General features: G+C 44.4%; 1 protein-coding gene across 1 annotated transcript in view; it reads right to left on the bottom strand.

Annotated features, from left to right (window-relative positions):
* The window catches only part of LRIG2 (leucine rich repeats and immunoglobulin like domains 2), an 81,669-nt gene extending 66,118 nt beyond the window's left edge, over positions 1-15,551 (bottom strand). The window contains exon 1 of the mRNA XM_030220609.1: positions 15,224-15,551. Coding sequence (XP_030076469.1) covers positions 15,224-15,423 — 200 coding nt within the window. The 5' untranslated portion in view covers positions 15,424-15,551. The remainder of the gene's footprint in view (positions 1-15,223) is intronic.
* Between the last annotated feature and the right edge of the window lie 2,704 nt (positions 15,552-18,255).

Here is an 18,255-nt window from a genome sequence, read left to right as displayed (position 1 = left end):
TATCATCTGGAAGGTGCTCCAGGACCTAACGGTGGTAGTAAATAACTTTACTTCAGATATAATCTTATTAGTGAGCTACATGGATAACCTAATCGAACCCTTTGAGAAAGAAAAATTGATACAGCAAATGAAGCTCTACAGGAGTAGGAAACAGTTAAGATTTTGAAAATGATAATAGTCCAAACAAAAAAAACAGCACCACGGGCCTTTAAAAATGGAACACAGTTCTTTAATGAATGAGACTTGACAAAAAGACCCGACACGGGCCGTGTTTCGGTGACTAGCACCTGCGTCAGGGGTCACAGTGATGACGTGGAAAACTTGGGGAATAACTCGAATATATTCCTCTACAATATATTATTCCTTACCCCACGTCTCATATAGTAAAAGCTACGAAGCTTTTACTATATGAGCCTTGGTGCTTTGTAGCTTTTACTATATGAGACGTGGGGTAAGGAATAATATATTGTAGAGGAATATATTCGAGTTATTCCCCAAGTTTTCCACGTCATCACTGTGACCCCTGACGCAGGTGCTAGTCACCGAAACACGGCCCGTGTCGGGTCTTTTTGTCAACGCTCATTCATTAAAGAACTATGTTCCATTTTTAAAGGCCCGTGGTGCTGTTTTTTTTGTTTGGACTTTAGTTTGTACTTCGTTCCCTCTCTTTTGTTATATCCAAGAAAATGATAATAGACCAGAAATTTGAAAAAAATGATTATTATTACAGATGATCAATATTGAGATTGTTGTTTTCCCAGAGTTCCGGGTATGATTCCTAAAAATGTCGTTATTTTCCTTTGTAATGATTCCTCTTAGTAATATTAATTCAAAAGGAGTGAAGGCTGTGAAACTGGGATTACCTTAATCAGTGGGAATTGGATTAGAGACTCAAGTGTTCGCATTGTTAAATAAATAATTTCTGGTTTTAAAAGAGAAAAAATGAAATTAGATATATTATTTCTACTAATATTGGACAATAAAGTATGTTTCCAACGAAATAAATTGAATATACACCGTTTTGGGTTTGAAGAAGCCAACCAGATGATCAATGTGGAATAATGATTCAGATAAATAATAACTGGGGATAATCAGGTTAATACCACGTTTTTTCTGTTTACTGTTGTTTAATTGATCTCCTTGTCTTGTTTCACTCTCCCTATTTTGTGGTCTAAGGAAGAGTATAGAATTACCTGATTGAAATAATTCTTGTGTATTACTTTCTCCGTTATTTCTGGAAAGTTATTTTATTGCTTATGAATTTAAATTCTTATAAATAAAGAAAAAAAAAAGAATATGATTCTAGGTATTTTTTTTTAAATTAGAGAGATTCGGAAAGAGGTTTACACAAAAGGCCTCCTAAACTTAGTCCTTTAAATTGAATAACTTTCTCAACATACCGGGTAATTATGTTACAAATGACTACGGATTTATTCCTTCCCCTTTTCCCTCAACATAATTAAGAAAACACACAGATGTGATTACCATCCCTCCAATTTACAGAGGACACTTTGGTTTCAAAGAACCGTCTACAAGCTCATTAAGGCTCACTCTATCAGGGTCCCCAAATCCAATCCTAGCAGTCATAACCCAGTTTGGTTTTCTGTATTTCCACAATATGCATGTCTATTTTTATAAAACAGGGCAGTGCAAACAAACAGATCCCATGCATATTGTCACAAAATGCCTAGCATCACATGGGCCTGTGGCCACCTGGAGGGTCTGTCCTCAGCACTGCTCAGGCCCGCTGCACCTGGGCATGTGCTCTACACACTGCACCCTCCTCCCACAGACTGGGTCCTGCTTGCCTATTTTTATTTTATTTTTACATTTGTACCCCGCGCTTTCCCACTCATGGCAGGCTCAATGCGGCAGGCAATGGAGGGTTAAGTGACTTGCCCAGAGTCACAAGGAGCTGCCTGTGTCGGGAATCGAACTCAGTTCCCCAGGACCAAAGTCCACCACCCTAACCACTAGGCCACTCCTCCTATGGGATAGTCTCCCACTCTCAAGTTATTCCCCAGTGATTTCTAGAACACAGGCCACATTCCCAGGGGTCCCACAGTTGCTAGAACACCCTCAGAGAACCAAAACACAAACCACCGGGATTCTTAGTCAGTCCAAGACAAAGCTAATAAACTAATGGGTTTATTATCACAGAAATAGAACAGTGGATGATATAAAACAGGTGGAAAAACAGCAAGCAATAACAGGTAACTGAACAAGGATCAATATTAAAACTAAACACTTTGTCACTACCTGGGTAGCACCTGAGGAGTTTCAGGAAAATAACTGCCCACAGAGATGTTTACCCTCTGCACTCCTGGCTGGATTTTCAACTCAAAGGGCCAAACAGAGCCTAGGGCATTATCTTTGAAAGTATCTGGCAAATGGCACTGCAGGCTGCTCTCTCTCAATCTTTCTCTTAATCTAAAAAGAAAGCAGCCTTTGCTGCAACAGCTTTAAAACAGAGACCACCTACTAGCAAAACAAGAAAAATACACTGCACGAACATATTAACAGAATTCACAGGCTTGAAAACCCCCTGTACTCACTGTGGAAATTCTAAAAAATAAACAAAAAACCAACAGATTGGATTCTGGCTAAAGATTAGATCTGGGGACTCTTGTTCTACGTGTTTATAATCCTCTCAGCACATAACAAAATAAGGGAACCAGCATGCCAAGCCCCTTCAATATAAAGAAAATAAAACCTGCAAATGAGAACTTAGACTCAATATATATGTGTGAGTAGGCTGTGAGTTAAAATCTCTTAATCCAATTAATGCCAATTTGATGAGAGGCTTATAAGCATACAAAAAGGAGCCATCAAACAAACAAAACATGCAACTCCACTGTTTTATACTGAAAACTGTAAAGAAAAAAAAAATACTTGACTGAAAAAGTCAAGCTGATGGCACACGGGAACACCTGCTTGCAACACACTGTCTAAATACTGTATGTTATATGCTTACACTAAAGACAAATTACTTCATTATTGTGAATACTTTCACATATCACCCTGTTCTGCTTTATATATTAACTAGTAAAAAAGGCCCGTTTCTGTTTGAAAGGAAACGGGCGCTAGCAAGGTTGTCCTCTGAGTGTGTATGTTTAAGAGAGTGACTGTGTGAGAGAGGCTTCTGTTCCTGCTGCTGTGCATTCCCCGTGTTGTGCTGATTCGCTGCTCCCTGTATCGTGGCTCCGCCCCTCTCCCTTCTACTGGCCAATCTGGTGTGGGTTGTGTGACATCACTATTATCTACTCCAACATGATCCACGGTTCCAGGCAGCCTCAGAATGTTGGAGGTGAGAATTATTATATAGGATTGCAAGTTCTACACTGGGAATATTTTGAAAGTCTATTTAAAGCTAAAGAGATTTACAGAAAAAAATGCAGCAAATTTATGAGGTGACTTAATTTTTGTCTCCTTTTGCTTAGCAGTAGGACCCTTTTACTTCAATTTAGTGCGCGCTAAATACTATGAAGTCACAGGCAAAAAATAGGTTTCTTAGCATTTAGTGTGTGATAATTCCATTAACGCACGCTAAGCTTTAGTAAAAGGACCGCTGTATGTGCAAAAGTGTTCTTAGCTACAGCTATCCTTTCCTGCTGTTTGCATGGGATGTGATGCTCCTAGGGGGTAAAGGTTTGGTTAAGCAAGACATAAATGATGGAATATTATTATTATTATTCCTCGTCAAACAGGTTGCAAGATTATCAAAAATTCTGTCATGTATCAGAGAAATATGGAAACTGAATAAATAAAATATAAATCACTAAAAACCAACCTGTTCAAAAAGGCATACCCTACTGACCCAACATAAATGCCTAAACTCTGCAACACAGCGAAACCAAAGATCATATTGGACACTACCATGTTTCCCCGAAAATAAGATATCCCCTGAAAATAAGACCTAGTAGAGGTTTTGCTGAATTGCTAAATATAAGGCCTCCCCCGAAAGTAAGACCTAGCAAAGTTTTTGTTTGGAAGCATGTCCGCCAAACAGACCACCAGAGCATGCAGCTGTGATCATAGGCGCCGACTCCGTGGGTGCTGTGGGTGCTCAAGCACCCCCAATAATTTGGCAGTGGCACGTAACGACGTAAAGTGGGGCATAAAGTCCCTCCCGCCCAGTCCCGCGCCCTGCACCGTCCCAACCTGACTCCTTGCCTGCCTGCACCGCTGTGTCCATCCGCTCCGCCCCCTACCTCCTATGTTCCAGAATCCGGATTGACTCTGTCTCTGTGTGCAGACACGCACTGCCTTCGACGTTGCCGGAAGCTTTCCCTCTGGCTGCTCTGTTAGTTTCCGCTCCCGCATAGGCGGAATGATCATCATGCTGCAACAGTCAGAGCGAGGCAGAGCACAGAGGAACTTCCGGAGTCACCGAAACCCGAACTTAGGCAGTGGTGGTGGGCCCGCCTGAGTGCATGTCTGTCCTGTCCCTCCCGCCAGGCCGGCTCCCGCTGCAGTCCCTGCATGCTCCTCCTTGGACCGCCCTGCACAGCTTCATTGTTCCAACTTCCGGGCCCCGAAGCTGTACAGGCTACAGTGCAGTTTCCTTTTCCTGTCCTGCATAGGCTGGATACTGCAGAGGGAGAGCGCGGGAGCACCGAAGGCGAAGGAAGCTGTATCATAGGTAGGTACAACAAGGAAAGGTGCCAGGCTGCCAGCCCAGCCCCAGACAACAACGTTAAAAAGCTGAAGTAAAGAAGGAAGGTAATTAACTTTTACTTTTCCCTCTTTCGCTCTGCTGTCGGGTGTCTGCAGAATAAAAAAGAATGGATGGGAGTGTCTGAAAAGGAGGCTAAAGATGGTAGAAAACACTAATTAGAAGAAGGTGCCAGGTAGTAACGTTATTTTAGTTGTAAATGTGAAGAGGGGTGTATTGTAGTTAAGAAGCAAGTCTTATACCTTGTAGTTTAGGTATCTCATCTGCAAGGTTATTAAGAAGCATGTCATAGTATAAAAATAGATCTGTTTTCATAAATATAAAAAAAAAACAAAAAAACAAAGGTCTGACAGTGTAAGCTAGACTTTACATGGTGTTAGTACAATCTCAGGCTTCTCTATCCTTTGCTGCTACAAATCCTCCCTTTATCTGTTCAAGATCGGTAAATGTACCATAGATTGTTGTACATGGAAATAATGGTAGTAACAAGAAATTCTTGATAGGATTCACAGTTTGTCTGATTATGCTGGTTTGTGATGACAACTACTGTACAGTATATAATAAATGTTCATTTTTTTTTTGTTCAACAATAAATGTGAATTCTTCTTCATGAAAAAATAAGACATCCCCTGAAAATAAGACCTAGCGCATCTTTGGGAGCAAAAATTAATATACGACACTGTCTTATTTTCGGGGAAACAGGGTATATACTACTACTACTACTTAACATTTCTAGAGCGCTACTAGGGTTACACAGCGCTGTACAAATTAATAACTAAGGACGGTCCCTGCTCAGAAGAGCTTACAATCTAAAGGACGAAATGTCAAGTTGGGGTAGTCTAGATTTCCTGAGTAGAGGTGTTGTGATTAGGTGCCGAAAGCGACATTGAAGAGGTGGGCTTTGAGCAATGATTTGAAGATGGGTAGGGAGGGAGCCTGGCGTATGGGCTCAGGGAGTTTGTTCCAAGCATGGGGTGAGGTGAGGCAGAAAGGGCGGAGCCTAGAGTTGGCGGTGGTGAAGGGTACTGAAAGGAGGGATTTGTCTTGAGAGTGGAGGTTACGGGTAGGGACGTAAGGGGAGATGAGGGTAGAGAGGTAAGGAGGGGCTGCAGATCGAGTGCATTTGTAGGTTAGTAGGAGAAGCTTGAACTGTATGCGGTATCTGATCGGAAGCCAGTGAAGTGACTTGAGGAGAGGGGTGATATGAGTATATCGGTCAAGGCGGAAGATAAGATATAACCTTCCTCTCTTCAACCCCCACAGTACCTGAAGCACATGTACCTTATTCTACCACAACATCACCTTGTATCTGTCTCCCTCTCGGACTTGGCGAACGCCTTCACGGTATTATGCAAGCCACATTGAGCCTGCAAATAGGTGGGAAAATGCGGGATACAAATGTAATAATAATAAATACTGAAGTGCCCCAAACCATAACACACAATCCATTACAGATTACCATGGGGCTCATTTTCAAAGAACTTAGACTTACAAAGTTCCATAAGTTACTATGCTTTGAAAATACGCCTGTGTCATAATTTTATGTCAGAAAATCACTCAATTTCCAACACCATTTTAGCACAATAATCTTAATATTTACTGGCATAAACACTGAAGAGAGATGACCTTGGCAATGTGGTGAATGTAGTATAAGAATAAATTATTAAAAGATATTCATATCCTACTGAGCCAGAGGTGCTGTTAATGTAGCCGCTCAAAAGCAGAGTGTAAATAATTCAGACAATGTGTCAGGCCCTAAAAACACTTGGGATTATGGACAGGAAGAGCAAAGCTTTAGACTTAAGATGTTCTGTGCAATGAGGTAAGCACCGCATACTGTACAGTAACACCAATGAGAAATCCACTTAATAAATGTTGCTGGAAAAAGTTCAACTGAGAACGGATAGTCTTTAGATCTCCTACATTTGAAAACATTAATGATAAAGAGGGTGAGAAATGAAAGTGCCACCTTTTCTTCAGAAATAATTAAGAGCCGCAAGCAAGACCTATCACCCCTATGACAGTCTAAAGCAATAATATAGAGATAAATTTTAAGGAGCCATCACTCACAACAAAGACTTTTCACACGCTATATATAGAACAGAATGCTCAAAAAATTGTTTACAGTCATTTAAAGGTTCCTTAACATTGGCAGAAGTCAATCTTTAATCCACTGTTGGGGGAAGCATGTTGCCCAGATAAATATATGGTGCGTTATTTTTGCACATGGTTTTTGAAGAGACTATTATAGATATAATAGGGATTTTCATAAAGTGCAACTCATGGAGGAGCGGCCTAGTGGTTAGGGTCCTAGGGACTCTGGTCCTGGGGAACTGAGCTCGATTCCCACTTCAGGCACAGGCAGCTCCTTGTGACTCTGGGCAAGTCACTCAACCCTCCATTGCCCCATGTAAGCCGCATTGAGCCTGCCATGAGTGGGAAAGCACAGGGTACAAATGTAACAAAAATAAAATAGATACTATTGGAGATTCTACATGGAATGTTGCTACTATTGGAGATTCTACATGGAATGTTGCTATTCCACTAGCAATATTCCATGTAGAAGCCTGCACAGGCTTCTGTTTCTGTGAGTCTGATCTGCAAGGGCCATGTAGAATCTCAAATAGTAGCAACAGTGGAGGAGCGGCCTAGTGGTTAGGGTGGTCCTGGGGAACTGAGCTCAATTCCCACTTCAGGCACAGGCAGCTCCTTGTGACTCTGGGCAAGTCACTTAACCCTCCATTGCCCCATGTAAGCCGCATTGACCCTGCCATGAGTGGGAAAGCGCAGGGTACAAATGTAACAAAAATAAAATAGATACTATTAGAGATTCTACATGGAATGTTGCTACTATTGGAGATTCTACTTGGAATGTTGCTATTCCACTAGCAACATTCCATGTAGAAGGCTGCGCAGGCTTCTGTTTCTGTGAGTCTGACGTCCTGCATGTACGTGCAGGACGTCAGACTCACAGAAGCAGAAGCCTGCGCGGCCACATTGGTGATCTGCAAGGGCCATGTAGAACCTCAAATAGTAGCAACAGTGGAGGAGTGGCCTAGTGGTTAGGGTGGTGGACTTTGGTCCTGGGGAACTGAGTAACTGAGCTCGATTCCCACTTCAGGCACAGGCAGCTTCTTGTGACTCTGGGCAAGTCACTTAACCCTCCATTGCCCCATGTAAGCCGCATTGACCCTGCCATGAGTGGGAAAGCACGGGGTACAAATGTAACAAAAATAAAATAGATACTATTGGAGATTCTACATGGAATGTTGCTACTATTGGAGATTCTACATGGAATGTTGCTAGCAACATTCCATGTAGAAGCCTGCGCGGCCACATTGGTGATCTGCAAGGGCCGACTTCTACATGGAATGTTGCTAGTGGAATAGCAACATTCCATGTAGAATCTCAAATAGTAGCAACAGTGGAGAAGTGGCCTAGTGGTTAGGGTGGTGGACTTTGGTCCTGGGGAACTGAGCTTGATTCCCACTTCAGGCACAGGCAGCTCCTTGTGACTCTGGGCAAGTCACTTAACCCTCCACTGCCCCATGTAAGCCGCATTGAGCCTGCCATGAGTGGGAAAGCGCGGGGTACAAATGTAACAAAAACAAATAAAAACAAAACACCACAAGGGGAGCCAAGTGAGGTAAATTTCAAAGACTAGCACAAAGGTCACTAGATCTAGCATGCAGCCTAAGTGCTGTGAGTGATGGCAGGGGGGAAAAAGTGGTTTCCTCAGTTCTGCTCTCTCCTTGCAAACATATTTGGGTTCTCTTTTGTTGGTTTGGGGTAATTTCTCCTACTACTTTCCCAATCTGCCTCAACTCTGCTTCTGGCTTCACTTCCCATAAGCAAATCTACCTCAAGTCTTGGATGAAGGCTCAGTTTTTCCCATGTGAAAGACACTACTATGTATAAAACCAAACTGCTTTTATTTCAAATAGCTGATCTGCTTTAAGAATTTCATATTGGTTTTATCCAACAGAGTAGAAGAATTCGAGAAAAGTAATGAGATGACTGAGCTAACATAACAGATAAATTGAAGGGTAAAGACCAATTAACCCATCCAGTGTTTCCGGTACCTTCTCATTTTGTCAAGAAAATACACCAACTACAGAACCATGACCACTTGTACATTATCACTGCAGCACTGGAAGTCTCAGCCAAGTGGGCTGCGTTTTGAAACATACCAGGCATCATATGCAATTCATAGGTTTTTAAGAGGTTCAATTTGTGTCACACTGAAAGTCACCTAAACATGTCCCCATGAAAAGAAGAGAAAGTTTTTTCCTTTTACTGTATAAATAACTACACTGAATAACTCAAAAAGTGGAGGTGGAGTCAAAAACCTCAAAACCCAAGTAACATAACAAATATAGTAACATAGTAGATGACGGCAGAAAAAGACCTGCATGAAATGACCCACTAAGTTCAAGAAATGAGCATACGTGAAAACAATAGATGTCTTATTGTAAAAAAGGAAAAGCCTCAAGGAACTCCTGACCATAAAGGTCTAGCGGGCTACTGGCAAGCAATACGACCTAACATATCTATATATATAAAACTCACCCTCAACGTTCTATTCTCTGACGTCACTGAAGCCAAGGTTCGTAAGTTCGTGGTGCTGAAGCCACAAAAATCACCCAGTCTCTGGGCCCCCGCCCTCGTGTCAAACGTTATGACGTTGAGGGCGGAGCAATTCAGTCACACATCGACGGCGAGCAGGGCGGCGCAATGGCATCAGCGACGACGAAGGTGCGTTGGTTGGGTGGTTGCCCTCGCGTCAAACGTTATGACGTTGAGGGCGGAGCAATTCAGTCACACATCGACGGCGAGCAGGGCGGCGCAATGGCATCAGCGACGACGAAGGTGCGTTGGTTGGGTGGTTGCCCTCGCGTCAAACGTTATGACGTTGAGGGCGGAGCAATTCAGTCACACATCGACGGCGAGCAGGGCGGCGCAATGGCATCAGTGACGATGAAGGTGCGTTGGTTGGTTGGGTGGGTGGAAGGGAGGGGGGCAGAGGAAAGCCTTGGTAGTGCCCGTTTCATTGGCTCCAGAAACGGGCCTTTTTTACTAGTGGTCAATATGATCTGTCCTCATTATAAGCTTAAAAACCTTATTCTTAAAGACATTCAAAAACAAGTTTGAATTTCTAAATAATTGCACTGAATATATTACAGAAAGCGATGCCTTTACAACATAAAAATGTCAGAGCCAACCAAAGAGTTAACTGAGAGTTAAAGAATGAAACAATTTATGGTTAGGCCCGATCAGTACAATTCCTAATGGAAGCTTTTGCCACACTATGAATTTTTTTTTTAAAGCAATGATTTACAGTCTTGGATCTAAACGGGACTTGTCAGCTGTACTGTACAATCTTCAATTGCTCTTGCTTTTCACCCTCTTATCACCCTGTCTCTCACCCAACCCACCCTAATCTCTTCCTGTGAGATATATTCTTGTGATCCTGGGCAAGTCACTTAACCCTCCATTGCCCTGGAGTGGAGGAGTAACCTAATGGTTAGTGCAGTGGGTTGACATCCTGGGAAGCTGGGTTTGATTCCCACTGCAGTTCCTTGTGACCCTGGGCAAATCACTTAACTCTCCATTGTCCCAGATACAAATAACCTTATATTGTGAATCCATTAGGGACAGAAAGTACCTGCAAAAATAGTATATGTAAACAGCACTGACTGTATCTACAGAAAGGCAGTATATTGTGTGGGGAATAAGAATTCTGATATGTCAACCTTGCTCATTTCTGATCTGAAGGCATTACCTTTGAAAGCTAATCACAACATGTATTAACTTAGTCCAATAAAAAAAGCATCATTTTCTTTTCTGTTTTATTTCTATTTATTACTCCTACAGATAGTGTTCCTTCTATCTATAACAAGAAGATGCCAGTGGATAAGGCCCAACTCTACCAGTCTACTCAGCAGATACAAATAATAGAGTTGAGGAGCAGAATGATCTGTAGCCATAGGCATGTCCCTACCTCACCCAATCATCTCTACAGTGAATGAATAAATTGACTTGGGCTGGAAGAGCACTCAAGCATGTTCATTCTTAGTCCTTCAATCTCCCTCTCTCCCCAATTTTTTAATTTACAGTCCTTGAAAACAGAGGGTGTTATTGAACCTACAATTTACTTGCAGACACCCTCTTCTTAGCTCAGTTTGCAGTGGCCTGATTAAGTCTCAAATGTTTAATTTGCTGTATGTAGTATCTTTAGACTGGACTAACATGTTAACTGTCCCTTCCAGGTTATCAATTGAGCTTTACTTATAAGCAGTAATCTACAATTAGGACCCCGTTTATCAAGATGTTTTTTTTTTTACCCCTTAGATACAAATTAGGCAAAAAGCCTTACTAAGCCAAGAATGAACCTGAAAATCAGAGCCATAAGATATTGATCTTATGGCTCTGATTTTATAATACAGCACCTAGCTTGTCAAGACACACACAAGTTTATAAAGCCAACATGCGCAGAAATCCAGTATACATCATGATGGGATATACTTATTTTTGAGCAAGAGTGGACTTCCTTCTGCCATTGCAGGGTATATAAAATCCTAGATAACAGATTTACAAAGCACCTTTGCTCTAAACACACAAACTGAAGATGTTTTAGTTATAGCATTTCAGCCATCCCACTGCAACTTCGCAAAAAAGATTGAACATTCACAGACTAAAAACCTCATAGTACCTCTAGAACCGTGTTTCCCAAGGTTGGTCCTACAGTACACTTTGCCAGTCAGATTGTCAGGCTATCCACAATGAATATGAAAGATTTGCATATAATGGAGGCAGTGTTTGCAAATAAAGTTCATGCATATTCTTTGTGGATATCCTGACAACCTGACTGGCAAGGCGTACTCCAGCACTGGACTTGGGAAACACTGCTCTAGAACATATTTAAATAATGACTACAGGATTTCTTAATAAAAAGATTTAAAAAAAAAGTTATCACAGATGTTTTGGTCTCTACTTGGCCCGATTAAAATGAATTTCCAAACAACTTGGGATAGATTTACTACAATGTGCTAATGCTGTCAGTCTATTATTAGTAAAAAATAGATCCCACTGCATAAAATGGAACCTACAGCAAATAGAAACAGAGAGAAATGAAGGCAGATAAAGACCTATTCAGTCTGCCCACACTTTATTAAATCTAGCATCTTATGGATTTCAGAAAGAGGCTCTGTTTGCACAATTTAAGCATAAAAGCAAAAACTAGCAACACATTTGAGAAGCCATCATATCCAACGTACCTTCACTTATAAAGTTCATTCCTCACCATCCCCTGGATTCTATGTATGGTGCTTTGAGTTGCATGCGCAACTTAATCGAATAATTAATAATAATTAGGAAATAACAAGCCATTATCGGCACCAAATGGAAATAATTATAATTTACAACCATATCTTTTTATGTGTATTCTATAAAAAGATGCGTGTAAATTCTAGAGCATGGATCTGGGCATTCCTAAAACTTATGCACACCGTTATAGAATTAGGGGGATCCACACCTAATTTATATGTAGGGATTTATACCAGGTTTTTATTGATGCAAATGGTCACGCCTAAATGTAGCTGTGATTCCCGGGCTAAGCGCTATTCTATAAACTGTGCCTAACTGTAAGCATGGTTTATAGCAATGCGCCAAGCGCTATCTTTTTCGGCACCATTATAGAATCTAGTCCCATATGTGCAAAACCCATTTGAAGACATCACCTCAAAGACACCTCTTTTGTGGAAGGTTTGGATGGAAGAAGGAAAATGTCTATTCATCCACCTAAATGAATGGGACACTGAATGCAGCGATAGCAAATCCCAGCAAAAATTAATGAAATTGTGAGAAACATTAAGGGTTCTTAATCTGGCAAGCTAGAATTGTGATCCAATCAACACTGCTCACAGGAACGTTTACAAATTAGGGTTATCTAAACCACCATTTCTGTACCTGCCTCTGCTTATACCTTACCGATTTTAACCATGCCCACATTACATAGTAACATAGTAGATGACGGCAGAAAAAGACCTGCACGGTCCATCCAGTCTGCCCAAGAAGATAAATTCATATGTGCTACTTTTTTTTTTATTTGTACTGTCCTCTTCAGTGCACAGACCGTATAAGTCTGGCCAGCCCTATCCCCGCCTCCAACCACCAGCTCTGGCACAGACCGTATAAGTCTGCCCAGCACTATCCCTGCCACCCACCACCGGCTCTGGCACAGACCGTATAAGTCTGGCCAGCCCTATCCCCGCCTCCCAACCACCAACCCCGCCTCCCAACCACCAGCTCTGGCACAGACCGTATAAGTCTGCCCAGCACTATCCCCGCCGTCCAACCACCAGCCCCGGCACAGACCGTATAAGTCTGCCCAGCACTAGTCCCGCCTCCCAACCACCAGCTCTGCTGTGGAAGATGCAACCAAACTGCAAGAAATGTCTATCATAAATATTTTTCCCACCAAACTTTCACTCTAAGCATCCATATTAATGCAATTTCTCTGCTAACCATAGAAGTTCAAACCAATAGGCAGAAATTGCAACACAGTTCCAGGGGTTATCAAACATTCAGGGCTTCTGTGCATCACAAGTTGGCACAAATGTCCCTGGGACAGTAACAGTAATGAATCAGTGGCAATGTTATGAATATCAACCTAGATATTCTCTGTATTCACCTTTAAGATGATACTGTGTTCTATGTACTGCTATACAAAACGAATGCATGTTCTATAAGTGTGAATGTTCTGCTCTCCAAGTCTCTAATGTCTGAATTCTATAGCGCAGAAACTTAAACCTGTTTTGTCAATAGCTTAGAATTGCAAATGAATGAAAAATACACATCTTTTTGAAATTTTCATTGATATGGGAAATTCTACAGCACAGAAGCATAAACCAGTTTGTTAATAATTGTGACTGTATGAAAATGTATATCTTTCAGTACGCTTCATTGATGTGGGAAATTTTGATTTAAAAATCTAATCCTTTTTAAAGTTGGATGACAGGATAATTCTGTCTGAGGTGGAGTGGTTTTGAACTTTAGTCTAAAAAAAAAAGCATAAAACTGATAATTCTGCAATTTGATACTAGGTAGAAAAGAGACTGATGCGCTTTTTTTTTTTGTATGCATAACTGCTTGTAATGGGGAGTCTGAAGTAAATTAAAGATCTCAAAAACAAATAAATGCAAGACCCATCACGGGATAATGCCCCTGTAGAAAGCTCTCAGAGCCAGTGCCTGAGAAGCATGACAAAGCAATGACCCCAGATCCTGCTGGGAATCATGGCAAAGACTAAGACAAACAAAACCTTCCCACTTCAGAGAACTGGCAGTAAAGACACACAAACTCTCTTATACCTCCATAAATCTACAGGTAGCCAGGCTGATAGTGTGTGTGTCCTACTCCCCACCGCAGACTGACAAAAGGCATATATATCAACGAAAGTGCCCTAGTCCCCCTCCCCAGAAGAACATGTAGCGCTGCTCACCCCAAACATACTGACAAGCAACAGGATAGAGGCCTCCCACCTCCCACTGACAAGCAACAGGGTAGACGGGCCACCCCCCCCCCCCCCCTCACCGAGGAGCAACAGGACAGAGAGACCTCCAACCTCCCCAACACTGACAAGCAACAGGGTAGAAAGGGTTGAGAGGCCACCCCACCCCCACTGACAAGCAACAGGGTAGAACAGCCTCCCCCTCCCCAACACTGACAAGCAGCAGGGTAGAATGGCCTCCCCTTCCCCCCCAACCCTGACAAGCAGCAGGGTAGAATGACCTCCCCCTCCCCCCTGACAAGCAGCAGGGTAGAACGGCCTCCCCCTCCTCCCCCAACCCTGACAAGCAACAGGGTAGAATGGCCTCCCCCTCCTCCCCCAACCCTGACAAGCAACAGGGTAGAACGGCCTCCCCCTCCTCCCCCAACCCTGACAAGCATCAGGGTAGAACGGCCTCCCCCTCCTCCCCCAACCCTGACAAGCAGCAGGGTAGAACGGCCTCCCCCTCCCCCCCAACAAGCAACATGGTAGAGCAGCCTCCCCCCAACCCTGAGAAGCAACAGGGTAGAACAGCCTCCCCCCCAACCCTGACAGGCAACAGGGTAGAGCAGCCTCCCCCTCCCCCCAACCCTGAGAAGCAACAGGGTAGAACAGCCTCCCCCTCCCCCCCTGACAAGCAACAGGGTAGAACAGCCTCCTCCTCCCCCCCTGACAAGCAACAGGGTAGAACAGCCTCCTCCTCCCCCCCCCAACCCTGACAAGCAACAGGGTAGAACGGCCTCCCCCTCCTCCCCCAACCCTGACAAGCAACAGGGTAGAACAGCCTCCCCCTCCCCCCCTGACAAGCAACAGGGTAGAATGACCTCCCCTCCCCCAACCCTGACAAGCAACAGGGTAGAGCAGCCTCCCCCTCCCCCAACCCTGACAAGCAACAGGGTAGAAAGGGTTGAGAGCCCACCCCACCCCCACTGCCATGCAATAGGGTAGAGGCCTCGCTGCCTGCATTTCTACCCTCCCCCCCCCTTCCCAGTACTCACAAGCCGGTGAGGCCTCGCGGCAGAGGGGGCGCCCGGGCCAGCTTTCTCCGGCTGCAGTCCAGCGTAGGCCCAGCGCAGAGGCAGGGAGCGGGGCAGGAGGCCTCAAGCAGCCCCGAGGCGGCGGAGACTAACGGCGACAGTAGGAGGAGGAGAAGGAGCGGAGGAGGAGGCCGAGGCCAGGGGAGGGACCGGGCCGCCATCTTCTCTCACAACAGCGACGGGAGGCACCGGGTCCCCCCCGCACATTCCCCGCAGCGGAGACCGGGCGCTACAGCCAAAGAGACTCCGACAACAACACAACCGACACTAGCACGCAGCGGCAGCGACGGCACGCTCACGTCCGCCTGGCTACGACGTGACGTCACGTAAGATGGGGGGAGCTACTGAAGGAGGTTCCAAGTGACGTCAACACGCTGAAACCAAGTAGCTTAATCTCGGTTTCCATTCCCCCGCGCGGCCGTCACCCCTGCACACTCAAAACAAAGCAAACTAACCTAGGTTGGTAGCATTTTAATTTAATCGCACTTACATTTTCAAACGTGTCAGCTTGTGCAGTGTGCACAGAGGAACTATGAGATCTGAATAACTTTGCATAGGTAGAGTAGTAGTATTTTGTTATACATTTTTTTATTTTTCTTACATTTGTACCCTGCGCTTTCCCACTCATGGCAGGCTCAATGCAGCAGGTACTTATGTGTACCTGGGGCAATGGAGGGTTAAGTGACTTGCCCAGAGTCACAAGGAGCTGCCTGTGCCTGAAGTGGGAATTGAACTCAGTTCCCCAGGACCAAAGTCCACCACCTAAACCACTAGGCCACTCCTCCACTGTTGCTACTATTGGAGATTCTACATGGAATGTGCTATTCCACTAGCAACATTCCATGTAGAAGGCTGCGCAGGCTTCTGTTTCTGTACGTACGTGCAGGGACGTCAGACTCGCCGAAACAGAAGCCTGCGCAGCCTCTACATGGAAGTTGCTAGTGGAATAGCAACATTCCATGTAGAATCTCAATAGTAGCAACATTCTATGTAGAATCTCCATAGTAGCAACATTCCATGCAGATCTCCAATAGTATCTATTTATTTTTGTTACATTTGTACCCTGCGCTTTCCCACTCATGGCAGGCTCAATGCGGCTTACATGGGGCAATGGAGGGTTAAGTGACTTGCCCAGAGTCACAAGGAGCTGCCCTGTGCCCTGAAGTGGGAATCAACATCAGTTCCCCAGGACCAGAGTCACCACTAGGACACTCCTCCACTGTTGCTACTATTTGAGATTCTACATGGAATGTTGCTATCCCACCAATATGGCCACACACGCATCTGCTTCTGTGAGTCTGACGTCCTACACGTACGTACAGAAACAGAAGCCTGCGCAGCCTTCTACATGGAATGTTGCCTAGTGGAATGCAACATTCCAGTAGAATCTCCAATAGTATCTATTTTATTTTGTTACATTTGTACCCTGCACTTTCCCACTCAGGGCAGGCTCAATGCTGTCTTACATGGGGCAATGGAGGGTTTAAGTGACTTGCCCAGAGTCACAAGGAGCTGCTGTGCCTGAAGTGGGAATCAAAACTCAGTTCCTCAGTTCCCCAGGACCAAAGTCCACCACCGTAACCACTAGGACACTCCTCCACTGTTGCTACTATTTGAGATTCTACATGGAATGTTGCTATCCCACCAATATGGCCACACACGCATCTGCTTCTGTGAGTCTGACGTCCTACACGTACGTACAGAAACAGAAGCCTGCGCAGCCTTCTACATGGAATGTTGCTAGTGGAATAGCAACATTCCATGTAGAATCTCCAATAGTATCTATTTTATTTTTGTTACATTTGTACCCTGCACTTTCCCACTCATGGCAGGCTCAATGCGGCTTACATGGGGCAATGGATGGTTAAGTGACTTGCCAGAGTCACAAGGAGCTTGCCTTGCTGAAGTGGGAATTGAACTCAGTTCCCCAGGACCAAAGTCCCACATGCTAACCCAGGGCCACTGAGAGGGATGGACGGGGGGGGGACCAAAATTCCCGGGGCCCAGGCCTCCAAGGGGGCCCGGGCGCCGGAGAGTCCCACCCGCCACGTCACTGGGCCCTTCCACCCAAACCCCGCCAGCAGAAGTGCTGTCTTCTGTTCTGACTCTGGCGTGCGTGGCCCACACAGACGTGCTCTCTCAGCTGATCTTTGCTGTACTCTGGCAGGGCTTCTGTGCGTCTGACGTGTAGAGTACAGCGAAGATCAGTGAGAGGAGCACGTCTGTGTGGGCCGTGCACACCGAGTCAGAAGACAGCACTTCTGCTGGCGGGGGTTTGGGTGGAAGGGGCCCGGCCTGGCCCGGTGGCGGAGGCGGGTGGGACTGTGGTGCTGGGCCTCCCTCGGGGGGGGGGGGGGGGGGGGGGCGACGACAACCTGGGGGGGGGGGCAGCCTTGTCCCTGGCCCAGCCCAGTCTCTCGGCGGCCCTGCCCTAACCACTAGGCCACTCCTCCATTTGGAGGGGCTGGCTGTAGGGTCACCCTAGTGCTGAGATTTTTTTTTTTGCTCCTGGTAAAGGGCCACTAAAACACACATCATGTTATGAGAATCAGGTGCTCAACAATCAAAGTTTCTGTCTATCTACTTATTTAGTAACTTATTTATGACATTTATATCACACATTAAACATAAATTAGATTGAAACCTGGGAGCATTTAAAACTTTTTTTTCCTGTGCCTACATCAAAAGAAAAGATGGCATGTGAGAACTTGCTCCTTTTGTGTTCTGGATTGCAGTGGCATATTATAAAAATGCACTTGATATTTTTATTACTATTATTTAAAAGACAGATATTGAATAATGAGGGCAGAGCTACCTTCATGCAGAAGTCCAGAGTCAGTCTAAATGTGCCAAACATTGTCCAGTTCAGCTCACTATTAGCTACCAAGTTCATACAAAGTTAATTATTTTCAATGGAAAATAAATCTGTTGGCTTAAGCTGCTTGCTATGTGAATATTCCATCACTGTTCATTACTGCCACCAAGTATTACAT

The sequence above is a fragment of the Microcaecilia unicolor genome, chromosome 12, assembly GCF_901765095.1.
Source record: "Microcaecilia unicolor chromosome 12, aMicUni1.1, whole genome shotgun sequence".
In the NCBI taxonomy this organism is placed as follows: Eukaryota; Metazoa; Chordata; class Amphibia; order Gymnophiona; family Siphonopidae; genus Microcaecilia; species Microcaecilia unicolor.
This window is presented reverse-complemented; position numbering and strand designations above follow the sequence as displayed.